General features: G+C 38.9%; 5 protein-coding genes across 12 annotated transcripts; 3 read left to right on the top strand and 2 right to left on the bottom strand.

Annotated features, from left to right (window-relative positions):
* The first annotated feature begins 192 nt into the window (after positions 1-192).
* On the top strand, positions 193-9,511 carry LOC116258805 (uncharacterized). 4 transcript variants are annotated; one of them, XM_031636224.2, is made up of 5 exons: positions 193-294; positions 728-884; positions 3,503-5,549; positions 5,677-5,867; positions 9,090-9,511. In XM_031636224.2, the coding sequence occupies exons 2-4, from the start codon at positions 740-742 to the stop codon at positions 5,828-5,830; spliced, it is 2,346 nt and encodes a 781-aa protein (XP_031492084.1). In that variant the 5' UTR covers positions 193-294; positions 728-739; the 3' UTR covers positions 5,831-5,867; positions 9,090-9,511. The 4 variants fall into 4 exon arrangements, with proteins under 4 accessions (XP_031492084.1, XP_049935506.1, XP_049935502.1 ...); XM_050079545.1 differs by lacking the exon at positions 9,090-9,511 and adding an exon at positions 8,339-8,478 and having other exon boundaries at positions 263-389; XM_031636230.2 differs by lacking the exon at positions 9,090-9,511 and adding an exon at positions 7,816-7,956 and having other exon boundaries at positions 263-389.
* Positions 8,182-8,991, top strand: LOC116258831 (uncharacterized). The gene has a single exon (XM_031636245.2). The coding sequence runs from the start codon at positions 8,323-8,325 to the stop codon at positions 8,716-8,718; it is 396 nt and encodes a 131-aa protein (XP_031492105.1). The 5' UTR covers positions 8,182-8,322; the 3' UTR covers positions 8,719-8,991.
* A 3,515-nt stretch (positions 9,512-13,026) lies between the features above and the next one.
* LOC116249605 (serine/threonine-protein kinase STY13-like) lies at positions 13,027-16,652 on the bottom strand. Of its 4 annotated transcripts, none has more exons than XM_031622771.2 (8): positions 16,533-16,652; positions 16,330-16,413; positions 15,824-16,201; positions 14,968-15,089; positions 14,594-14,802; positions 14,330-14,504; positions 13,861-13,995; positions 13,027-13,582 (listed from the first exon to the last, which is right to left on the bottom strand). In XM_031622771.2, exons 3-8 carry the CDS (start codon positions 16,161-16,163, stop codon positions 13,376-13,378), a joined length of 1,188 nt encoding a protein of 395 aa, XP_031478631.1. In that variant the 5' UTR covers positions 16,164-16,201; positions 16,330-16,413; positions 16,533-16,652; the 3' UTR covers positions 13,027-13,375. The 4 variants fall into 4 exon arrangements, with proteins under 4 accessions (XP_031478631.1, XP_049935671.1, XP_031478641.1 ...); XM_050079714.1 differs by having other exon boundaries at positions 16,330-16,443; positions 16,533-16,550; XM_031622781.1 differs by lacking the exon at positions 16,533-16,652 and having other exon boundaries at positions 16,326-16,524.
* Positions 16,653-19,080: 2,428 nt separating this feature from the next.
* On the bottom strand, positions 19,081-19,910 carry LOC116265288 (nicotinamidase 2-like). Its single transcript, XM_031645844.2, has one exon. It carries the CDS (start codon positions 19,898-19,900, stop codon positions 19,301-19,303), a length of 600 nt encoding a protein of 199 aa, XP_031501704.1. The 5' UTR covers positions 19,901-19,910; the 3' UTR covers positions 19,081-19,300.
* A 166-nt stretch (positions 19,911-20,076) lies between these two features.
* LOC116265272 (arginine-specific demethylase JMJ22) lies at positions 20,077-25,174 on the top strand. 2 transcript variants are annotated; one of them, XM_031645829.2, is made up of 3 exons: positions 20,077-20,216; positions 21,530-23,235; positions 24,804-25,174. In XM_031645829.2, the coding sequence occupies exons 2-3, from the start codon at positions 22,016-22,018 to the stop codon at positions 25,036-25,038; spliced, it is 1,455 nt and encodes a 484-aa protein (XP_031501689.1). In that variant the 5' UTR covers positions 20,077-20,216; positions 21,530-22,015; the 3' UTR covers positions 25,039-25,174. The 2 variants fall into 2 exon arrangements, with proteins under 2 accessions (XP_031501689.1, XP_031501695.1); XM_031645835.2 differs by lacking the exon at positions 24,804-25,174 and adding an exon at positions 23,889-24,786.

The raw sequence follows: 25,174 nt of genomic DNA, 5'->3' as shown, positions 1-25,174 counted from the left end.
ACGAGCCGAGTTGTGTTAATCGAACTTCGTTAAACAACTCAATAAATAAACGAGCTGAACCAGCAACTCGTTATCGACTCATTGAGTAGAAAAACTGGCTTGAACTCGAACTCGAGTTCGAGCCGAGTTCGAGTTATTCGGCTCGTTCTTCATCACAGAGGCAGAAAGAACCGGAATATATCCGACCCGAAACCGGACAAGCGTAACGTCACCCAACCCATCTGCTCCTCTTTCCCACAAGGTAAACCTAGCACGCGAGAGAGAGAGAGAGAGGGAGAGGCCATTTTCCTGGAGGTGAGAAAGTTTCTTCTTCTTGTAATGATCATTTTTCATTTCTCTGTCGATTTAGGCTTTCGCCTTCCTCCTCTTTCGTTCTTCAAGAAATATAGGTGCTAAAGCCCTTCTCTTAGAAATAGCTCGGTGTTATTTACCTTGCCTTGTAGTTCCGAATAACTTTTTCTTTTTTGGGTTTGTTGGATGGTGTTGCTCTTTTTTATTTGAAGTTACTTGGTTCGTTTGCTACATGCTCTCGTTAGAAATGTTTAGGGAAGGGGGTCCTTGTTTCTTTTCGGTCTCTTTTTTTCTCTCTCTTCTGTTAAGGAAACTATGAACAGTTAAAATGCGGTTCCTTTGAGATGGTAGTACTCAGTTGATTATAACAGTATTAGTACGACATGGGCTATTTTTTTTGGGTGGTAACTTGGGTAGGTGCTTGTCCCTTCTTTAGGTTGTGTAAAAAATGAAGAGATCGGGGCCATGGAATGAAGTGGAGGAGCTATCCTCTGATTCGGATTCCGTTTCAGACGAAGGTTTTCAGATGGCGAGCTCAAAGAGGAGAAATAAGGACGGCAATGCTGCCTCGACTAAGGATATTTCATCTGATAGTATGTACACGTTCTGTCTTGTTTAGTTGCAAAATGGATGATAGTGGCATGCCACATGGATATTAACTTCTTTTTGATTTTTTGATGCGTCAAAGAATTGTTCAGTTTGATAATATATGAGCACGCCGAATTGGAATGTTGATCGGTCACTTATTGGCCACATTTCATGCCTGAGACATCTCCTTACAGAGTGGACCACATTCTCTTGTATGTACACACGTAGATGGTATATAAAGTGATTCAGTTAAATTTGCCTGATGCCATCATAAAAATGTATCCTTCAAACCCTCAAACAAGGAGTGTCATGGCCTTATGGGTCCAGTAGGTGTAAGATCTTAGTATACCAAATTGCTAGCATTTAGTTTTCTTGAGTTCTCACTGATCCTAAATTTGAAGCCCATTCTCTAGCCGGATGGATTAATACTGTGTTGGCCTTTAAGCAAGCCTAGACATAGTTGGAATGGTGGGATAGGGTAGGGCATCATAAATCCAACTGCATAGATCATTAGATTTTGTTCGTGTATAATGTTGCTCGGCTTATATGAGTTTTAAAATGCGGAAATGAATGTCTGTTGCTCTGTTTATAATGTCTATATAAGTTTATGGATGCAAAAGTAAATATGTCAGTTTCAAGAAGATGCAAGAACATTGGGATTGAATTCAAAGAAAGAGATTGGGCCAATCAATTCAAATGAATGTTCTCATGCCTCTTAAGAATGATGATGTTCACAAGAAAAAAAGACAGGTGTGATGAGCAAAAATACCATCGAGACATATGATGCTTGTTGAATAGTAGAAATAGATCGAAAAGTAGGAAGATTCTTTTTCTCTAGCTGCATACCTTTTAATGTAGCAAGACGTCCTTATTGGAAAGATTTAGTAACTTCACTTGCAAATTGCAAAATACCTGCATATGTGCCTCCAAGGTCAGAAGACTATGAATATCAATTCTTAAAGATGATTCTTTTCAAGTAAGGTCGTAATTCTTATAAGATGAGAAAATCAATGTTTAGAAAAAAAATGTTTAACTTTGAAAAGTTTGCACAGTATCAAACTGGTATGTAATTAGTTCTTGGAGGGGGTGGACAACCATTGAAAGATGACAAGTAATTAATTTTATTGCTATTGCATGTGATAAGTTAGTCTTTTGAGAAGAGTTGATGTGTCTTGAAAATACAAGCTAAGTCACATTGATTCACTAAAATAGCAGTCGCACCAATGGTATGCCTCTGACACAGCATTGGATGTGGTCAACACACTTTGGTGTGGTCCACTACTCGAGGCTAATTTTGTCTGACTTTTGATGCTCACCCGACACATATCAACAGTGGATGTGGTCAACCCCTTCAAGGACAAAATTGCTCTGTTTTAATTTGTTGAAGGGAAAACAACAAAAAAGGGATTGAGGTTGGGGTTTCAATTGGAAGCTCATTTTCGGTTGAAGCCCTCCCCCTTCATCTGCTTAGTGCTCCCCTGCAACCCCTGATAGCATTGCTGGTCACCATGGGCTTCCTTCCAGCAACCAGAGAAATTGCATCTAGCGGGATTCCTACCTCTCCTGTCTTTTCTGGCATCATCACCTTTTTTGGTCTCCCATATTTCTTTCTAGCAAGGTCCCTTTTGGCAAGCTCCCTTCCAGTGACCACTGACCAGTGCAGTTTCCGCTCCTACTCTCAGACTGTAGTTTTTGTTTATTTTTTTAATCTTTACCTCACTCACACATGTCAATTTTCTCATCTTAGATCTCAGGGTTGTTAGTTTCTTGCTTCCTGTTTTCTAATGACTGTTTTATTTTATTGTCACTGATCGTATCATCGTACATTCGTTGTTCTCATTTTTGTTTTGCTGTTTTGACATCCTTGTGTAATGTGCACTGATTTCATTTTTCTCATTTCTGTTTTGTTGTTATTATGCTGTTCTACTGCATATGATACATCATGGCAGTTTGATATTTAATGTTTATTATGCTGCATTGCATATATGATAGATCATTGATTCGTTATGGAATGTATGATCATGATGTTTATAGATACATATTCTCAAATTTGTTAAGGGGTCATATATAAATTTGCAACATATGGATTGCAACTGTAGCCAGATTGGATGAAATCCAGCCTTGTTTTGATTGAATTGAGCCCATCAGAGGTTACTGATAGTCGTAAAAAGTTTGTATTTTAATTTAATTGCTTTAATGCGTTCTAGATTTCATCACTTGTTCGAATTAAATGAACATTAGTCACCTTAGCTGATTTCTTGTTGATTGTTTTCTGTTTTACAGTATATATATATATATATATATATATATATATATATATATATATATATATATATATATATATATATATATATATATATATATATAATATATATATATATATATATATATATATATATATATATATATATATATATATATATATACATATACATGCAGTTAGTTATGTTGTAAATGTTATGTACACATGCTAAACATTAGAAGACTAATACTTATACAAGTCGTATAAATGCAATTGTGTTGTTAGCTATATGTTGTTGTGTCTGTATATGTTGTATATAAGGTTTCTAATTTGTTTATACTGTTGTTACGTTGTATAATTGTAATGTTGTTACATTTGAAGGTAAAAATTACAAGATGACTGATAAGGGAAAGGGAACACAAGTTGCTTCAGATTCTCTAGTGATAAGATCTTCTAGAGTGGATATCAATGCTTCAAGGCTTACTTCACAACCTGGTGCTGCATATGCAAGTGAAGAACAACCATTGTGGGTAGGAATTAAAGTGGTCACCAAATATGTGGGTGCTGGTGGTGGAAATGTGCGGTTTGTTTGTGGATTTTGTCAGGATGCATTTGTTGGATCTTACACAAGAGTGAGGGCACATCTCTTGAAGTTGCCACACTTTGGAATTCGAGCATGTAGTAAGATCTCTACAGAAAAAGTTAGAGAATTCAAGAAGCTACATGAACATGCTGATTCAATCCAAAAGAAGAAATCAAGTGCCATTGCTACAGATGTTTCTATGCCTCTTAAGGGTGTTGATAAGAAAAGAAAGACATGTCAAAGTACTATAGAGACATATTTTAATTCTTGTGGAAGAGCAGAACTAGATAGAATGATTGGTAAATTTTTCTTTTCTAGCGGCATTCCTTTCAGTGTAGCTGAAAATCCCTATTGGAAGAAATTCGTGACTGCACTTGCAAATAGCAAATTGTCAGGATATGTGCCTCCAAGTCCAGAGAGACTGCGCACATCACTTCTTAAAGATGAGAAGGATGCTATCGAGCAAAATTTGGCCAGGAAAAAGTTCAAATGGAACACAACTGGTGTATCAATTGTTTCTGATGGGTGGATAAACATTCAAAGGCATCCTTCAATTAATTTTATTGCCATTGCATCTGATGAGCCAATATTTTTGAGGACATTTGATACATCTGAAAGATTTAAAGATGTTGAATATTTGAAGAGCTTATTTGTAAAAGTCATTAAAGAAGTTGGCCCAGATAAAGTAGTTCAGATCATCACAGATAATGTTGCTGTCTGCAAAAGTGTTGAATCAGGTTTAAAAAGTGATTTTCCTCATGTCTTTTGGACTCCATGTGTTGCACATACTTTAAATTTAGCATTGGAAGATATATGCTACTCACCAAGTGAAGAAGAAGATGCTCGAGGACATGAACTGTTCTCATGGATTCAAGATCTAGGAAGGGATGCAAAGAATATCAAAAATTTCATTGTGAATCACCAACATGCATTCTCTCTTTTTGACACTTATTCTGATTTAAAATTGTTGAAAGTTGCTGAGACACGATTTGCTTCTATTATTGCAATGATGAAAAGGATTCAGTGTGTAAAGAATACATTAGTTGACATGGTGCTTAGTAAAGATTGGGATTTCTATCGTGCTGAAGATAAGGGCAAAGCTCAAGCAATTAAATTCATCATCATGGAAGATACATTTTGGGATAAGCTTGCTTATTTTTTGACTTTTACAAATCCAATTTGGTGCATGTTGAGGGAAGTTTACAAAGACGAGCCTATGCTTCATAAAGTTTATGAAATGTGGGATAATATGATTAAGCAAATTCAATTTATAGTTTTTGAACATGAGAAGAAAAATATTGGTCTTGATAATTCAGAGTTTTTTGATCGCATACATTCGATATTGGTAGAAAAATGGGACAAGAGTAATACTCCTTTGCACTGCATGGCTTATTCTTTAAATCCAAAATATTATACTAAAAAATGGTTAGAAGGAACTGTTGGACGTGTTTGTCCAAATCAAGATCATGAGATATCAAAAAATAGAATATCATGCATGGAGAGGCTTTATACAGATCCTTATGTTAGAAAACAAGTTACTTCTGAATATGCAAGGTTTTGTATTGGAAATTTTGATTCTCTAGATGCAGTAGTAGCAAGAGAAGATGAAGACCTAAGTCCTTTTGATTGGTGGTCAGTTTATGGATCAGAAATGCCTGCACTCCAAAAACTTGCATTGAGATTGGTTTCTCAGCCTGTTACATTATCATGTTGCAAAAGAAATTTGAGCACGTATTTTCATATACAAAATATAAAAAGGAATGAGCTCACCAACAAACATGTAGAGGATTTGGTTTTTGTGCACTCCAATTTGCACCTTCTTTCACGAAAGCCAAAAAAATATAGGTATTATATGTTTATATTTCTTTATGTTATTTTGTTGTTCCAATGATTTCCTGGTGCTCTATTAGATTCATTATATTTTTACGGATAGTATTTTCAAGCTTTAATTTCCTGTTATCATTACGTGCAGTTGTGGATCATCTAAATTTTGGGATGTGGACCCAGAAGAGTTTGATTTTGAAGGGAACCATATGTGTGCTGCTAGTATGAGTTTAATTGATCCCATTATTCATTCTTCTGATGATTTTGGTGATGACATTGAAAGCATGGATGACAACTATTGATGGAACAGCAAAAGAATCATATACATGATTAGATGAAGTATGAACTCAAAACTTAGGACCCTATTATTTGTTGTTTTGTTATTTGTTACTTGATAGTTTTGTTGTTCGTGGACCAATTTGTATTGTATATGCATCTGCACCCCGCACCCATATAAGGATGCTGAATATTTGAGACAGCTGTTTGTTGAGTGATCAAAGAAATTGGTTTTGATAAGGTAGTGCAAATCATTATAGGTAATCTTCATGTATGCGAGAGTGCAACATTAGGTTTGAGAGATGATTTTCTTCGTATCTCCTGGACTCCATGTGTAGCAAATACTTTATGTGTAGCACTCGAGCATATGCAATCCACCAAGACAAGATGAAGATCCTTGTGCATATGAGTCAATTCATAGATTGAAAACTTAAAAAGAGATGTGAAGAACATCAAAAATTTTATTGTGAATCACCAACATGCATAGTCTTTATTTAGTAGCTTTTCTTATTTGAATTGTTGAAACAAGGTTCACTTCAATCATATCATGATGAAAATAATTCAAACAGTAAAGAATGCATTGGTTCCCATGGTTGCTGATAAAAATTGGAATAGTTATTGTGTTGAAGATGAGATAAAAGCTCAAATTGTTAAGAGCATCACTGTGGATGATTTATGGTGGGATAGACTGTCATCTTTGGGTGGCACTGGACCGGTCCCGCCAATGTATATAAAAAATATTTTTTATTATTTACATATATTTTTCATTATAAATATATGTTTATATCTTAAATTTATATATTTTAAATGTTTTTTTATTAAATTGGGTCAGGCCTACCCGATGCCCCAGCCCTAGGTAGGATGGTTGTGTGGGGAGAAAGGAAGAAAATGATGAGATAGAAAAAGTATGTGAGAGATTGGGAAAAAAAGGGGTGGGGGGTTCAACCAGTCCTGAAATATATATATGTGTGTGTGTGTGTGTGTAGATTGGCTAATTAACATCTATGCTGACTAGTTCTGTAGTCTGAGCAACTAATCACTTGTTTGAGAACACATGTTGGTTGATAACCAACTCAATTGACTAGTTGGACAGGTTAGCCAACTCTTTGGGATCTTAGCTACTCAGGTTTTGTTAGATATTGGGAACATACATTTTTTGAAAGATTGCAAAGATGTGCAGAAAATGAACAGGGTTGTTGGACAATTGTGTGTGTGTGTGTGTGTGTGTGAGAGAGAGAGAGAGAGCATAATACATTCTATGCTTCTAGATATTACCAATAGATTCTGGAAACTGCAACGATTCAACCTGAAATCTTATTCTCTATATCTAAATAGACACACTTTAGGATTGCTGGAAATAAGATATGGTTTTTTCAGTTGGACCTGCTGAAATTCAAGGAAAGGTCACTTTTCTTGTTGCACCAATGACTTAGAAAGGCATTCATATGGACACTTTGTATTACTTTATGAAATATAATCATGTTAACTCCTGATCATAATCCCCATTTCAATATTTGGGTTTGCTAACTTTGCTTTTATTTACTTGATATATGTGCTAGATCTGCAGTCCATTGGGTCAAAATGTCAAAATTGAGTATAACCATGGATTATGGATTTCCGGTGACAATTCAGGAGGCCATATTATGGTTTACCTGTTCTTGTTATATAGGTTTTTTTGATTTCTTTGACTGTTCCTTTGAAAGCTTATGGCCATGGTGATCCTGGTGGGATTTTGTGAAATTGCTTCTTTAAAGGAACTGTCATAAAAATGCATCTCGTTAGTGTTTGCTAAACTATTCACTTAAATAACAGCTCCTAAAACACAGGTCCTGCTACTGACTTGCAAGCTTTTCTGTTGCTAGTCTTTTGTAAACCATTGTTGTTTCTGTTGGCTAGGCAGCTGCTCCTCATCAGTCTTATAGATAGCTAGTCCTTTTCTGTTTTAACCTCATGGAGACCTAGGCTTGTCAAATACGTGCCTCAAGCGTGTGGCTGTGCCTTGATGGTGCAGGTGTACTAAACAGAAGAGCACAAATATATCAGGAACACATGAAGGGCATCCCTCTTCCCACTGATCATCAGGCTGTTATCCCATGTGTCACATGGCAGGGTCTAGCAAAATCCATCAAGCGGATATATGGACAACCCTTACACTATCTCACTAATGTCCTAATGAAGCAGTGGGACCTGGCAAGGATGGAAACTGATGTTTATCATTGGCCGTTGGATTATATTATCCATCCTTGCAAAGCTGCGGCCACCATTTGGGCTATTGAGGAGGTCCACAGGCTTACATGTTCTCATGAGCACCTTGCAAATCTCTGGGCAGCAGATCCTATGCACTCTGCTTTTCTTGATCCATTGTCAAATGCCCAAACAACATAAAAGATGCTGTAGACAAGCTTAACTTTCCCGCATGTATTTTGTATTTGGCATGTAAATAAGACTACATTTTAGTGGTAGACTGGTAGTTTAGCAGATCTTAACCTTTTAGGCCTCCTTGACTTGGATTAAGTCTATGGTGGTTATTCCAGGAAAGAAAAAGGCTGCTGGCGTAAGTTATGAAGCCCTAAGCAAACATGGCTACAAGGGTGGTTTTTCAGTCTTGGATGTTCCTCCTCCAAGTACAGTTGCAAACCAGGAACAAGACTGGTCTTGGTCTGATGGCAAGAATCGTTCGACCAGCAAGGATGCTGAAGAAACATATGAAGAACGTGAAAGGACAAGAGACGCAGTAGCTGAGGGTGAAAAACTGTTGAATGTGCAGACGAGGAAGGAAAAGAAAAATCTTTCTTTCTCACAAAAGGAAAAGAGGAAGAGAGAACTTGGTCAGGCCAGCAGGGGGAAGAGCTATGTTGAAGAGGAGAAGAGGCTGCTGAGGGACCAGGGCGTCTACTCTGGTTTTGATTCTTGAAAACAAATGAAGTACTCTTATCCCCTTGGTGTGAACTCATGTTTACATAAACTTGTTCAAATATCTTTAAAAAAAAAAAAAGAATCCTCCTTAAAAGTGTTAGTGTGATTTTATGCTTGTGCATGGAAGCCAGAAAGACACCAGAATGATGATGACCTGCTGTCTTTAGCACATTTTCTCTTCGTTTGAAGGCCCACCTTGCGCCTGCATTAGCACGCATGTACTTCACATTCTTTGTTTCCTGCTTTTGAGAGCTTTCCTGTTTATGGTTCATATCATTTGGTTTTCATCGCATCATCTACTTGCATTTCTTGGATGAAGATCCTTGCCTGTAAAGAGGTGATGGGCTTGGCTTTCTGATTTTTTCGCAGCTTGCATGTATCGAAACAGTACCTTGTGGAACACCAATGAATTATTCACAGCTTGGACGCATTGATACAGTGCCTTGTGATGATCATCCAGAGTCGATGGCCTCTTTTCAGGAATGGGATTCAAACGGGTGCATCTCCCATCTACATCCGGCAGTATATTGCGCAATTGTATGACATAATACACATTCTTCGTATTGCTTTTGTTCGTAGCTAGCGTCTTTGTGATATGAGCTTCAAATATGGATCTACACCCAGTGCTGTTTGGAACACATTTGATTAGATGGAAGTTAGTAAGGTCCCACGCGGTCCGAATCCGACAAACTGATGTTCTACAGCGTTTTGTTCAAGGGAGGTAAACGAAAAAACTAAATGGGCATTCATTGTAACATGTTTTTCAGCATATACTGGAAACATTTGCGAGCGAAAAGTACACAATTATCTAACATTCAGTTTTCTGTGGCACCACCATCAGAAAGGAACATAATAAAATCGCCAAGATTGATCGCGTAGCCTGTAAAGCGTAAGTAGCAACCAGCCATTCAGAGAGGTCACGTTCGTCTTCCGGACTCTTATCCATGACAGGTGACATAGGAAACTCAATTTTTCAGAGCCTTACTGATGGCTCTGATTGTATTAGAAGTGGTCTTACAACAGCCATCTCTGAGCGAGGCTCCCGCTTCACGCCATTTACAGACAAAAGGGCACACTATTTTCCTGCAAACACGGCCAGAGAGAGAGAGAGAGAGAGATTAGCTGTATAAAGGCGTAGCGTAGGTAGATGAAGATTCCAAAATGTCATAAAAACGAGATTAGACAGGGAAGACCATGCCCTACCACCCCAAGAAAAAGCCGCCGCCAAAGTTTTTGAATTCAGAAGGGCGGTCAAAAATAACGAAAGCTGCGCTGTAGAAAATCGGCAAATGGTAGGATTTGTATTTAAGAAAGGAAAAAGGCAGAAAAGAGTTTATGTGAAAGTTTTTTCTTCAAAAAGTGACACGGTAGAAACCAAATTAACTACTTCCATTTTCTGCAGTTTGATCTACAACTAAGCTTTCATTGAAAGTACCCATATTGGATACAGAATTTTTGCGTTCAAACTTCGAACGTTTTCTGAGAAGTACTTTGGCAGTCTTTTTAAGAGGGAAGATTTTTTGCCACTTCAACCCGTGGTTGCTTTGACTTCAATCTCCTTAACAGTGGGGATTGTTCTTGTTGACTTGTAATGAAATGTGCAACAAAAGGTACCATCAAGGCATCCAAGAGAAGCCAAGAGTTCCTACCATGATCAATGTATAATGGGTATTGGGTAGATTCTTCGCAGGAATTGTAATTTAACAAAAGAATCAGACTTGCCGAATTTATAATTTTCCTGTTACTTTACAAAATCCATCAACTTGCTTGCGAAGACTCGTGAAGTTGTCAAAGCATTCAGTCGTTCCGGTAGAAGCTTTTCCAAAAGCAATCTCGAAGAACATCTGATGATCCCATATAACCGACTGATGTCGCTTTTGCGGAAAGATTAGCCAGTTTTCATCCTTTTCCTGCCGAAGGTAAGGCCATGGAATGCTTTACAAGAAGATTATCGAGTTATATACGCTGAGCAGGTTTTACATATAATAGATGCAAAGGTCTGAAGCCAGAAACTTTCCGTTCAGGATTATTTTGTCAAAATTTTTTAGTGTCCGCTATTGCTTTATCAGAGTTTCTGGCGATGTACAGCTGGGAAAAGGGGAACGAACAGAATTTCTGGAAATTTTGACTGATCTGAATTATTCCAAACTTCAGAGTAAGGCCAGGACGATTCAGATGGTCATTTTGTCATTCAAAACCTGGTTTTTGGGCTTCTGCAGAAGGGCCACTCGAAGGGAACATGCAGTAAGCATGCGCGGCCGTTCAGGCGACCTGTTTCCGCCCACTGAGACAAAATTCCTTCGGGAAGAACATAAAAAATCTGGACAGACTATAACTTCATCACCATGAAAAACTTACAACACCGTATAGAGAAGAAGAAGAAGAAGAAGAAGAAGAAGAAGAAGAAGAAATGCGATAGAGAGCAATAGAGATCATGAATTTGTTGTGTGAGGTGGGAAGAGCTCATCAGGCATTTTGCACATCAGGGAGAACGAAAATTTACCTGCTTCAAACTTTAGATTGCCTGCACGGAGAAAAGGACGAAGGAATTGTCTGGATCAGCCTTCATGCAACGTGTCATAATGCGAGAAGATACAATTTCTGAGATAATCCTGAATAATCCCAAAGTTTTCTGGCCGTCGGTAAACCCTTGTTTTTTTGTACTACTTAGTAGCACTTCCGTGCAGTTCTTAAAATCATGATATATATTTTGATTCGGGGTTCAGATCTAATACGTCAAAGACTGTCTTTTGAATGATTGGGAAGCCAGAAGCGGGACGGAATAAAATTGTCTCATCGTTTGAGTCTTTTTTTTTTTTTGCCCTTTTCTTGATTTCAGAAGAGCACTTGAATGAAATCCACGATTCATCAGATTAAGAATCTTACGTCAGACATATCTCCACTTGAAATAGTTTTTTTTTTTTTTACGTTGAAAAAAGTTTGATTTAAATCTTAAATCCATGGATTTCAAATTTTAAGAATTTAAGTTAGGGACAATCGAACGTCTCAGTTGTTTGCTCCATGACAAAAAAGTTTTGTCATATATAACACTCTTCGCAAGCCCCCTCTATTTCTTTTCTTAATCTTCTTATTTGACTTTAGAGGAGGGCTTTTTAACATCTACTAATATTGTCTTCCGGGTTTTATAAGGAAGATGCTTATTACATCCAAACGGTTCAAGCTTTTTAACATCTACTAATTTGCCCTTTTTTTTTCTGTTTTATGTGAAAGAGCTGTTATCAAGTTAAAAAGAAATTAGAACATCCTGTTCTTGGTACGATGCTTTAGAACACATATTTTAAGAGTACTGCTTTCTTGTTTGTCTAATTATGAGTGTTATTTGTGGACTTAAAAATTAAATACTGGACATGGTGACACGATATATTGGATTTTCAAAATTTTCTTTAAAAGTCCATATATATATAAAGTGAAGATTAATAAAAAAGGTTCAAGTTTAGGTTTCCCTTGGACTCCTTCAGAGTTCAGACAATGAAAGCAAAAAAGAAGACAAGATCATTGCAATGAAAAGGTATTGCAGAAAAATCTCAAGTGCATGCATGCTTAAAGAATTAATAGTAACAAAACCGACACTTAACCTTTTCATATTATTAAAAAGCACACTTAAGATTTCATGTGGATAACCAAAAAAAATTTGAAGATTTTTCTTTTTGAAAATTTAATGATCAAATCAGCAAGATATATTTACCCTCTAAAAGTGACAAGAAAAATTTGCTTAACTTTATTAAAGCAGCTGGCTTTTGCTTGAAAAATTAACTTCCTGACATTAGTAATAAGAAAGTTATTACATAATTGTTTTAGATATCAATGGAAACAATAAGTTCATTTGGATATAATTAATAACATATTAATATCACTGATTATATTTTACAAAGAAAATAAAACCAATAAAAATCATAATTGACTAACTGAAGGTTAGTTTGGCCCTTTTGTCTTATTAATTGAAGCTCAAGTTGGTAACAATCGACGCTTTCTTTTCCAATGGTGAAAAACTTGGATGCTTTTTTATATAATACCAAAGGTTAGGTGCAATCTTTTATCATCACCGGTTTTTGTGTATGCTTTGGAATTTTACTATATTATATATGTCATGTTTTCTTCATATATTTTAAAGGCCCGATTCTTCAAACGCCATATAATTTTAAGAAAAGAAAAAAAAAAACTATGAAATTTTAGCAAAGTCCGGCACCTTAAAGCCTAGAGTTTGAGTCACCTGTCTCCTCTTCTCTTCTATTGAAACAAAGCAAACCTCTACATCTGAAAAACTACAGCTCCCGAGAGGTAGAAATTAATTTTTCACATTCACAAATGGATTAAATAAAAGCATCAATCTACAAATCCAGAAGAAAAGCACTTTTTGTTTGAACAACCTGCTGACAACGTACATCATGGGCATGCCAAATTCTCAAGGTCATGGTTTTGAATAAAATGAACTTAATGGTGGACGTCTGATCAGTTCATGTTCCATCAGTTATTGCCAACCTGCCTCCAGGGAGCCAAATTCTTCACAATTCTCACACACAAATTCTTACGTACTGGGATTTACAGATTCATGCATTTTGATGAAACCAACAATTCAGATTTTACATGTGACAGATGATGGAACTACGTAGTGAAACTCTGATGAGTGAGAATCGTCATGGACCCCGTTGCGGCACAAAGCAGAAGCAGCCGTTGGCCTCGTCGTCAGGGATCATGCCTCCTCCTTTGCTAGTGTCAAGTGACTCGAGCATTCTGACAACCTCATCCATGTCCGGCCGCTTCTCGGGATTCGCATCCCAACATTTTTTCATTATGTTGGCCAGTGAATTTGGGCAGCACCGAGGAATCTCCGGTCTCAAATTCTGCAAAAAATTTCAGAAAACATTTGGGAGTCACCACAGGTTTATGAATATGGCTACGAGCTTATGTAAACATTCCATGATAGCGAAAAAAACTCATTTAGGAAGATGATGTTTCAGAATCCATCACCAATCTGTACTCCACATACATCAAAACAGATTATATATCTCTCTCTCTCTCATCATGCAATTAAGATAATAAGTGGCTTTTCAGTCAGTTTCTGAATCAAACGGTTTCCACGTAAGTTCTATAACAAGATGCATGAGAATTATATGCTAACCTGTCGCACAACAGCAGAGGATACTTCTGCAAAGGTAAGGTATGGGTAAGGCATCTCACAGCAGTAGATCTCCCACAAACAGATACCAAAGCTGTAGACATCGCACCTTCTGTTGTATGGCTGGCCATTTAAGACCTGCATCAATTTTAACTCTTTAGGTATCTTCTTGAAGTTTGAACTATAAACATAATAGTATCTCCTGCGTATTCTACACATGGCAAATTAATCAGCAGAGACTCCAGGAATTACACTAGAACTGAGACAAATTAGTGTCAGTACAGATACTCTTCATAAGGTGATAGCAATTAGCTACCAACATGCTCGTCATACTCTGATCCTCACATAAACCGGGAGAATCATAGGTGTTTTAGTGTTAAAAAACTGTATTATGAAGAAAAAAAACTATTGCTGACAATCTATTCTTGAGCAGAAAATCACGGGGCAGTCTCAAGCTGCAAGCTTTCAATACCTCTGGAGCCATGTAACCAAGTGTACCAGTTTCACCAGTCATGTCCTTTGGATTTTGAGCTTCAACACGCGCCACACCAAAATCAGCAATTTTAAGAGTCCTTGTTGTATCAAGGAGCATATTCTCTGTTTTAACATCACGGTGTACGATCTTTCTTGAGTGGAGATAGCTGAGCCTGAGAAGGCAATTACAGATGAAACAATTCAGCTAATAATCTAAAAAAAAAAAGTATTGAGAGTATGTGCTGTAAGAGGAGCAACCTACCCTCTGGCGAGGTCTAAAGCAAGCTGGATCACAATCTTATAAGCAAGTTTTCTGCGCCTATTTTTTATTAAAAATTGCTTTAAAGTTCCGCCAGGCAGATATTCCACAACGACGCAACATGCTCTTGCTGGTATTGCCTCATGACCGTTGATGGAAGAACTTCTTGATGGAATCTTGAGCTCTGAAGTTCCCATTGATGCTCCAACAAACTGCTTTATGCAAGATGCAACCCATTGTTATCAGTAATTAACTTAAACCACGTGATTTTTCTCCATCAAGCACTCCATGCAATTGAGGCTTGAAACACCGTAGATATGACCCATCTGGTCAGAAAACAAAGAAGATTTGATGCATTTTAGAGGAAAGAAAGCAACCTTGGTCACATTTGGATGGTCAAGCTTGTGCCAAACAGCAACTTCCTGTCGAAATGATGCACGAAGAGAAGCAGTTTCATGCTCATTGGCAAGACCATCTTCTCCCCAGTCCAACAGCTTCACTGTTAAACAGGAATTGAACGTGAGGGAATCTACAAAGGACGTTAACTAATCGCAATCTCTGAATACTGAAAACTCCCCGCCTACCAAGTATTCCATCCTGAAGTTCTCCTAAAACTTTTGGAATAATTTCAAGGAAAGTGTGACGATTTACTTGACTACAGAGTCATTTCATTGTCGTCACTGCTCTTAATTTATTTCTCATAGTATATTGTTCCTCTGATTCTTCACTCTCCAAGTTTTGAAGGGGAGGAGCATGCATGGACATAAGTTTCTATAGAAAATAATATATGAAACCAGATAAATCTATTTGTCTAAACAACACCTGGACTTTCCAATAAGCCATCAGCCCATCACCCACTGGGAAATTCGCAGCATTCAATTACATATGCGCAACATGGCACATCTTATGATATTCATGGCCTAAATGAGATTATCAGTATTCAAACTCGACTACCACGTGATGATGAAGGTTTCATAGGTTAAAGGAGCAAATAAGATGTCAGCAAATACTAGAAAAGGTATATTCCTGGACCTTCGGCAATTCTGGCTAACAGAAAAGAAAATTTAAACAGGAATATACAGTAAAGCCGGAGAAGTTATTTATAGCTCGACAAAAGAACGCATTGCCTCAAGAAGCAAATTAATCGATAGAAAATGGCGACTTCTGCAATCTGCCAATCTCTCTGTTCAAAGCAGGGGTTCGTCATAATTGAGTTCGACAGATCAATGCTACCTGCAACGTCTTGTTCGTTGTAAACTCCCCGATAAACTGTGCCGAAGGTGCCGTGTGCAATGGCATTCTTGACCTCCAACTTCGATAAATCGATCTCCCATTCAGCCTTGGGCCCCTGAGCCTCCTTACTTGTCCTAGACCAGACCCTGCTGAGATGCTTCTCCAATTGGTAATCCAAGCTCTTCAGGTCAATCTTATCGGCCCTGAAGAAGACCTCCTTATTTCCGAAGCTCTTGGAGCCCCCGTCTTTCGCGGCGAAGCTCATTTTCTTGTCATTTCCTTCTCCATCCTTACCATTCTCCGGTTGGGTCTTTCTCTCACCCTCAACAGCAGCGTCCATATTCGATGGCCCTCAATCCAGAGAACTTATGAAAAATGCTGCACCCCAAGTTCACCCAGGAAAAACCAAAAGAAAAGAACACAAATATTGTGAACCGTAAATTACCAAACAAAGAGGCAACCCCAAAAAGAAAGAACCCGATGAATGAAATCTTGCAAATACCCACGAGAAGTAATCGCTATAAAACTGCAGCCCTGAAGCGAAACCTCCGAGAAACACACCCTCCAATCAATTCCAAGGATGCCATCATCTCCAGAAGCAGAAGAAATGTCAAAAAGATCTCTTCCCCACGAGTCAATTCAATATAAAGACGAAGAATCAGGAGAAGAAGCGCCAAACAAAGTAAATTATTCAGGAAAGAATACCAACCACGGACGGAAACAACGTTCAAAAGCGACGGTGGAATAAAGGACAGAGAAAGTCTCGTCCAGGACTACGAAATAGGGAAAACAGAAGCTTCTGCCTTTCGTCAAAAGCCCGGACGAGCGCGACTTCCGCCGGTTCGCAACTTCGCGCGAATAAGAGAGGGAGAGCTTCTTCGTGCAGTTTTGACCGTTAGACTCGTAGTCGTAGGCGTCCAAATCTGTGGCCCGCCAACTTTGGTGGGTTTTGACCGTTGCCCGTCCACCCCACATTCACGGTTACGTTCGCAATCAGGCAGCAGCAAATCAAGGGTTAACTGTGCAAATGGCCGTGCCTATTGCAATTGCTAGTTTTGCTTCATAATCCTATTTTTGAAATTCATATTTTCATTCATTTCTTATAAATTTAATAATTTAACAAGCCAAAGCATCGATATCAATAAATCTGATCTCCCTTCATTGGGGAGATCAGATTTTATAAGCCAAATTATGGCTTTGCAGCTTCTGCTCCTTATTTTGAAATCATTCTGTTATTATGATTTATCCATAAACTTGGATTCATATAGTTTGTTTTGTGAAACCCAACTCCAAACATGAGTAATAATCGCCTTTCTTTAATTTATTCTCCGGTTAACTTTTTGCTTACCTTGGAAAAGGATTTTGTGATATTTTTTAGTAGATAAGTGTTTTTTAACATGAAAACGATCAAAATAAAGGCAGGAAGCAAAAAAAAAAACTGCAATTTTCAAAATCGATATTACCTTTTATCACTAAATATAGTGCTTTTGCCTCTTTTTTTTTTAAGTTGGACGATTTTCCGGCGACACGCTACGCTCAGCGTTGGCCGGAAATGGTTACCATCTTTTTAGGTCCATTTACATTGTCTAGGCTGTCAGCGGTCAAAGAGTTCTAATTCCGGAGGTACCTCGTCAATGTTTTTCAGTTCAGGTCCAGATTTGCCGATTCCTGCATAATCAGATCTTGCTTAACCATATTTAGTAACTTAGTTTTGGTATCGGTTTTGGTTTTGGCGTTGGACTCAAACTCGATTCTTTGAACTCAGAACTTACAACCATAATATCCAATATTTACATGTAGTGGGGTGTCAAATTTTATTAAATCTCAGACTTAATGGGATATGAAAGTGTGTGGCGGATCTAAATCCAATTAAGAATTTGACCTGATGCCTCTTTAACGAATTTGGTTGTTGTTACAAATTGGGGCCAGTATGGAATAAACTTGGTTACAAATTGGGGCCAGTATGGAATAAACTTGACATGCTGACAACCCTATATCTGGTAAAAGGCCCACTTAACCTTAGAGTGCCAATAAAAGAAAATAGCAGAAAGAGATTACTTTGAAGAGACCGAAGAGACTGCTTCGAGACCTATGTGGGGAGTAGAACAACCATCGAACAAATGTCACACATCCAATGTTTGATTTGTAGTTCAGAAGAGTTGTGTTCATAGGAGTTATACTGACAACCGGACTTTCACGAACCTGCTAATCCGACCGACAAACTACTCTACCCCCACTCTGGCCAATAAAAAAACTAGTACAAGTTTTATGTATTAAGTTATCAAAATCAATCTATTAGAAACGAGTCGAAGGTACCATGGCGATGTAAAAAGTGCCACAATGTCAAATTTAGTTGTTTATTAAGTATGCTTTGCATTGTTGTATTCTTAATTATTATTCATACAACTTTTTATGTACTTTGTTAACTGAATTTTTAAATATTTTCTGCCGATTCACACAGGATTCATTTGAATCATGAATGGCTCCAATCAGCAGCCTCTCCGACTCGGTTCAGAATCCAATTTTTATAACAATGGCTTAAAGAACTTGGTATTTTTCGAAGGCATATAACTTAGGGCGGCGTGTTTGATGAGGGTGGACGCAGTGTCTCAAAAATGTAATTTACTCCTCTCAACAGCACGTTCTCAAAACCAAGCACAAGTGTCAAAAACATTAAGTCGCATTTTTCGAATCCAACTTTTTTTACTGATTCGATCTGAATCTGCCAACTCTTTTTACTGATTCGATGACATAGCTTCTTTGAAGTGCCATGCTTTCCACTTCTTCTGCACTAAATGGGCAGATATCAATGCAGAAATGAAGACAGGTAGACTAATGTTCTACATTTTTCACAAGTTGCATTCATTTATTTGCAACCAAAGAGTGAAAAGAGGATGTTCTCAAAATCATGAAACAGACACTCTGCCCACACAAACAAACTCCTCTATATAAAGATGTGATATACTTTGAGACATGACAGGAAAGATTCAGCAAGATTTATTTGGCTTGAGTCAGAAAAGTTCATTCTCTCACAAACTAGAACAACGTAATTTGAGGTCAACGAAGAGTTTTCCTGTCTGGAGGCAACTCATTTTTTTGAGCTAAACGAGGGAGTCCGAATCACCCCACCGGAATGATTCTATCTTCTCGGGAGCTTACCAACAGTCTCAGTTTTATAGAATAATCTTTAGAACATGAGCGGATACACCAAACTGGAAGGGAAGCTCGAATCTTCTGAACTTTCTTGAGAGCAGCAATAACTCATCAACATCGAACATAATTAAGTGTTCTGTACCAGATGTATGGCACCAACAACAAACTAGGAAACGATAATCCTAATATTTCTGTTTGAAAATCCCAGAGAAGGAAAACCCTGGATTTTTCATTATTCAAAGAAAAACACTATGCCCACACAGGGGCCAAGCACAAGCCAGAAGTTCCCAATTTACAACAACCCACCAAGAGAGACACCTAATTCTAGACCTTGGCGAGCGCCCTCTTCAGGACCTGGCAGTCGACCAAGTAGGCGAAGCCGTAGCCCAGATTCAGGAGCGTGGCCTCGTGCATCTCGCGGCTCGACGTCGCGGTGGCGTCGGCGGAGAAGAAGACCCTGAATCCCTTCAGGAAGGCGTCCCTAGCCGTCGTCTCGCAGCACAGGTTGGTCATCACCCCCGTCACAATCACCTCCGACCTCCCCATATCCCTCAGCATCGCCTCCAGCCCCGTCCCCTGGAACCCGCTGTATGTGTGCTTCTGCACCACCGGCTCCCCGTCCCGCCGGCCCACCTCCGGCATGAGCTCCGACTCCGGCGTGCCGTCGAAGATGAGGTCCCCGCCCCACCACTCGCCCAGCATGCCGTAGTCCTCGGGGGACCGGTGGCGGTGGCGCGTGAAGATGACGGGGACGCCGGCCGAGCGGCAGCAGTCGATGGCGGCCCGGATGGAAGGGATGATGGGGGCGGCCATGGCGGCGAAGTAGTTCTGCATGTCGATCACGAGCAGAGCCGCCGATTTGGGGTCGGGGTCCCTCCTGCGCATCGCGAATCTCGATAGGGAGGAGGAACCTTTGGTCTCCATTGATGGGAATTCTGAAGCAGAGCGAGAGAAAGCGAGAAAGCGCGAGGGAGCGAGAGAAAACGGGAGAGAGACAGCGCGCCTAAATAACGATTTTCAACTCGTATCGGAAACGTGATGATGAATCCGTATCGGTCTACGCAGTCATTTCCGGAAACGTATATAATATTTCCCGGAAACACTTTGCCGCCTGTTAGGGCTTCGGTGAACGGCTCTCTTCTTCGACCGCTTCTCCTCTCTTACACTTGCAGCATTTCTCCACTTCGCAGCAGCTCGCCTGTCGCTTATCTTGAAGCAGGCCTCCAGCTCAAGGCGACCGGTAAGTTCCTACATCTCTATCTGTTGTTCTTTTTCTTTTTCTTATTCCTTTCGACGACTGCGTCTCCTTCCGACTTCTTCTTCTGGTCTCCTTCCTTTTACTTCTTCTTTTCCATTTTCTTCCTCTTCCTCTCCCCTTCGCTTCTTTTTTTCTGTTCCCATTTTCATTGTTTGCTTTTCCGTCACTGCTTATTTCTTTTCCCTTTCATTTCCTACGGTGGTGGCTTCGATGCGCGACTAATCCGTATCTGCGTTTTCCTCGCAACTCGCGACGGAGCACAGTGAAATTCTCTGCGTTTTGTGCCAATGATGCGACTTTCTTCCTTTTTGTTTTGTCTCTTCTTCTTCTTGTCGTGGCGTTTGAGAGAGTCACACTCCGGAGGCATGTGAATTTAGATGCCTTAATTATTTCAAGAAAATGTTGAATATGAGAAGCATTTTGAAATATTATTAAGAACAAAGGTGTTGTTTTGTCATTTTCCTCTGTCTCAAATATTAAGAGCAGTTAGCGTTATTTGGAGAAAAAGGAACGGTAGATGGTGTGAATCATGTGCCATCAGCACTGTGGGAAAGGAAAAAGAACATGGTTTCTTTCTCCACAATTTGGTGGGGCTGCAGTCTGCAGACTGAAGCATCTCTCTCCCTCAAGCTATATGTTTCACTGTGTTTGAATTTCTATTTTGCAAGGAAGGCCGTTCAGTTTCGTAATTTCATCTGCTTTTGTTTTGTACATTTTATTGTGAGCTGAGGAAAGAGTCCATGTGCACTCACTCTGAATTCAACATTTCAATGACTGACCTTGCTGCTGGTTAATCCTTAAATTGTAAAATCATCGGACAGTAGTTGCCAACAATGGAGCTGATTAGGTAATGATGATGTGCCCTTTGTGCAGCCAGCTTCTGTATCGGCCTGTACTTCTTAATTGAGGCCATGGTGGGGGTTATATTATATGCCATTGATTCGATTCATAGGCCAGTTATTTAAAAAGTGGAAGCTGCAGGAAAAGGAGAAAAAAGAGAAAGCAGAAACTGATTTATGAGATAATATTATATTTGATAACGTGGAGTTTTTTTATCAATCATATCTGTCGAATTTGCAGAATGGAAGCTTAATCTGTGAAGATTGTCAGTCTGTCATGGCTTCTATCTGATGTATTTTTGTTTTTCAATGGTTCTTTCTTCATGTTCCTCTAACTTAGGATCAATTTTTGTATACAGAGAGTACGACCAATTCTGGTTCTAGGGAGAGTAATCTGTTTGGACTTGTGCATGCCTCCTCAATTTTAGAGTTAACATTCAAATTTTCTTCTTGCAGAAAACGTAGGTCGTCATTAGGCATGGGATGATGGCTTATGCACTTGTTTCATCAATGGAAGCAGGAGTTACTAGAAGAGGAAGACACCCATGAAGTTTCTGGATCAGTTACCATATCTCTCATATCAATTAATGGGAATGTTTTTTCCCTGAATTACTTTTCACATTCATCAAACATAAGAAAATTTTTCAGCAATATTGTTTCCAGCTCAACAAACGCAGGGTCAACTTCTGGGACTGGAAGCATAATTCCTGCAAAACCAAGCCTGCGATAAGGTCTCTGGAATCCTGATTCCGGAAACTGTATTCTGGGTCATCAAACACCCCTTGAGTGAAGGCTTTGAGATGGGCAGTTGGGGTCGGGCCATGGAATGGCTGGCTGCAGATGTTTGATAAGAAGTTGCAAAGTTGGAAGCCCAAAGGATAGGAGAGAAACGTCCCGCCACTGTTGCTCCTGAAATCCTTGTCACTGGGTGTATCTCCAACAATGGCAAAGAGAGAAAACTTGCAAAACTCAAATAACAAGCCCAGAAAGAAGAAAAGGACAAAGCACAAAAAAGTTCCTGAAAATGGGTTTTGCTTGCAAGACTCCTTGGCTTCATGGAACCATGGAGTTCAGCCATTGGGGAACCTCCTTCTCGCTCAATCCTCCTTCAACTCAAGGGACATAGGCCTCGGTAATCTCTGTGTGCTAACTGATGAGTCCATTCTTGATATTTTGGGGCTTCTGGGTGCTAAAGATTTGTGCATGCTGAGTCTTGTAAGTAGAGCCTTCTATGTGTTCTCTAACCATGACCCACTTTGGAGAAACCTTGTTCTTGAAGAATTCAAGGGTAGGTTCTCCTTTACAGCCTCATGGAAACATACTTATGTTTCAACAGTTTCATCCTCATGTTCACTTGCCCAACTTGGAAGGGGCTTACAGGTTAGAAGCTTTTATTCTGATTATCTATTTCAAAGTTGGTTGTGTGCTAATATTGAGTTGAAACAAGAATGGCTAGAGGTGGATAACATAGAGAGAAGGAATGATCTCTCCATTGAAGACTTCATCCTTCAATTTGAAAAGCCGAACAAGCCTGTATTACTTTGTGGTTGTTTGAGCAATTGGGCTGCTTTGAAGAAATGGGATAGGGACTACTTGATGGAGAAAGCCAAGGATGTAGATTTTTCTGTAGGTCCTGTTGATATGAGTCTACAGAGTTACTATAAATATGCTGATTCTGTGAATGAGGAGAGGCCACTGTATCTTTTTGATCCGAGGTTTGTTGAAAAGGTCCCCAGTCTTTCTGAAGACTATGAAGTTCCTGTGTATTTTAGGGAAGATTTATTTTCATTGTTGGGGGATGAGAGACCAGACTTTCGGTGGCTTATAATTGGGCCTGCTCGTTCGGGTTCCTCATTTCATATTGATCCCAATTCCACATCAGCATGGAATGCTGTAGTTCGGGGATCCAAGAAATGGATTTTGTTTCCTCCTGACATTGTCCCGCCTGGGGTGCATCCAAGTGATGATGGTGTTGAGGTAGCATGCCCTGTTTCAATACTTGAATGGTTCATGAACTTCTATGAGCAGACCAAACAATGGAAGAGAAGACCCATTGAATGTATATGTAAGGCTGGAGAAGTCATGTTTGTGCCCAATGGGTGGTGGCATCTAGTGATCAATCTTGAAGACTCCATTGCTATTACCCAAAACTATGTCAGCCGGTATTTTTCCTTTTGCTTCCATCGTCTCTTTCTTTTTCCTTTTACTGCTATTCTTTTTCTTTCTTTGTACATGTGGTTTGTGGCCCTTTCTTCCCTGTTGCTGGTTCGGTTGAAAATTAATTTCTTGATTGCCTTCTATCCCAGTTTCATTTGCATTTATTCTCTAATTGTTTGACTAATGGTTCCCCAATCATGCACTTTCTTTGGTAGTAGGGTTTCGTAGCTTAGATATTATTTATTACATAACAAATGAAGCCTTGTTCACAGTTAAGATCTCTTTTGCTGTTGGGGCAAACTGATGCCATTGATATCCACAATGTCAGCTCATTCCTTTTCCCTCTTCTTGTCGCCCTATGTGTGTCCGTCTTTGTCTGTGTGTGTGTGCATTTATGGGGCAGACAAACAGAGGTACTACAAGCTCAGCTACATCTCATGAATTTTAGGACTCAAAAACAGCATAAAGTACAGATTAGAATGAGGAGGTTTGTCCTTTTGTCCAGGACTGCAGCATAAACTTCGTAAGTAGTAGCTGTTAACTATGAAAAAATTTATAGTAAATCTTGCTCTGATCTTGTGGCCATTGACTGAATGGAAGCTTTTGTTTACTCTTTAGGCTGTCCTCTTCTTCTAATAAATGGAATCTATGATTCCAGAGTTTTCCTCTTCATGCTGCAGAGTGGAAGTTATGCATGAGAAGTACTTAAGCAATTGCAAAATTAGTGGATATTCATGAAAACCTGGGCCATTTGAAAATGTAATAGTGTATCTGATGTAGATAAGGGTCCCAACTGATCGTTTTTAGTTATCCTTTTCATTTGGGCTAACCAACTTTATATTTACATATCTCCCAAGGCATTAGTCTATAACTATTTTCCATCTCATCAATATTGTCTTGATGAAACCTTATTCTTTTTCTTGTTTCAAGCTTTATGGCTTGACAAGGAAATATAATTATTGGCCTTGATAGCATCTAAAGGAGGAAGGTGTGTTGGAAGATAGTGGAAGAATGACATAGATGTTAATATTTGTTATAACTGACATAAGTGAACTCTTAGTATGGTCTTATATTGGTTGATCCTGCCATTTTTTGTAGGATTATGGAAGAGAAAAAAGTAAGCACGATTGGTATATTTGCTTGTGAGTATAGATACTTGGGCAACTCTAGCACAAACAAAATTTCCTTCGTTTGATTAACCTTGCTAATCAGCATGAAAATTCACAATGAGAACACACGTTTGGTAACAGAAACATGATAAACTAACTGCAACAATTCTAGGGAGAATGCCACATTTAATTTAACCCGTTAACATTTTAGCATCAACAGAAGGGATCACGAGTCACGGAGAGTGCATGCAATATGTCAAAAAACACTTATAGTTGCTGTTAAATGCAAGGAGGCTATGTCTGAAGTATCCTAATTATTTAGATCCTTAGTTCCAAATTTTGCCAGGTTACCATTGTCCGAGTGCATGTGTTTCCTCCTTCCCTGCAATAGTAAGGTTGTATTGAATACTTTGATGACATTTCTGGGCTCTATATGATTCATTCCTTTTTGCTTTTTTTTACAGAAGAAACCTGTTGAATGTTTTGGATTTCTTAAAGAGTCCAAATGCCAAAGACCTTGTCTCAGGAACCAGGGATAGGGTGAACCTGTACCATAAGTTTAGGGATGCTTATGAAGCTTCCTTCCCTGGCTCCATCAAAGAGCTCATGCTTGAAGATGAAGCAAAAAAAGCGAAGAAGACTTCATTTTGGGATTCTGTCATGGATGCGAAGGTGGGAAGCTTCAAGTTTGGCTTCTGAACTGTGGAGATTAGAATTCTGTTGCAGATAGAGGTGATTCTTGTTTCATTGTTCAATCTTGTGTTTTCCCCCATGCCATGGAATACAGTTTCACTGGCAAAAAATTTTGTTGAAGAATTGTACCTTTTATTGCTCC

Source organism: Nymphaea colorata, chromosome 1 (assembly GCF_008831285.2).
Source record: "Nymphaea colorata isolate Beijing-Zhang1983 chromosome 1, ASM883128v2, whole genome shotgun sequence".
Taxonomy (NCBI): Eukaryota; Viridiplantae; Streptophyta; class Magnoliopsida; order Nymphaeales; family Nymphaeaceae; genus Nymphaea; species Nymphaea colorata.
This window is presented reverse-complemented; position numbering and strand designations above follow the sequence as displayed.

Excerpts from the sequence above, each read along its gene's own strand:
- LOC116258805 (XM_031636224.2), top strand. The coding sequence starts at position 740 with ATGAAGAGATCGGGGCCATGGAATGAAGTGGAGGAGCTATCCTCTGAT. Across the intron at positions 885-3,502 it reads TAAGGATATTTCATCTGATA|GTAAAAATTACAAGATGACT; the intron begins GTATGTACACGT and ends TTACATTTGAAG. Across the intron at positions 5,550-5,676 it reads CGAAAGCCAAAAAAATATAG|TTGTGGATCATCTAAATTTT; the intron begins GTATTATATGTT and ends CATTACGTGCAG.
- LOC116258831 (XM_031636245.2), top strand. The coding sequence starts at position 8,323 with ATGGTGGTTATTCCAGGAAAGAAAAAGGCTGCTGGCGTAAGTTATGAA.
- LOC116249605 (XM_031622771.2), bottom strand. The coding sequence starts at position 16,163 with ATGGACGCTGCTGTTGAGGGTGAGAGAAAGACCCAACCGGAGAATGGT. Across the intron at positions 14,803-14,967 it reads ACCATCCAAATGTGACCAAG|TTTGTTGGAGCATCAATGGG; the intron begins GTTGCTTTCTTT and ends TGCATAAAGCAG. Across the intron at positions 13,996-14,329 it reads TTGGTTACATGGCTCCAGAG|GTCTTAAATGGCCAGCCATA; the intron begins GTATTGAAAGCT and ends AAATTGATGCAG.
- LOC116265288 (XM_031645844.2), bottom strand. The coding sequence starts at position 19,900 with ATGGAGACCAAAGGTTCCTCCTCCCTATCGAGATTCGCGATGCGCAGG.
- LOC116265272 (XM_031645829.2), top strand. The coding sequence starts at position 22,016 with ATGGCAAAGAGAGAAAACTTGCAAAACTCAAATAACAAGCCCAGAAAG. Across the intron at positions 23,236-24,803 it reads ACCCAAAACTATGTCAGCCG|AAGAAACCTGTTGAATGTTT; the intron begins GTATTTTTCCTT and ends TTTTTTTTACAG.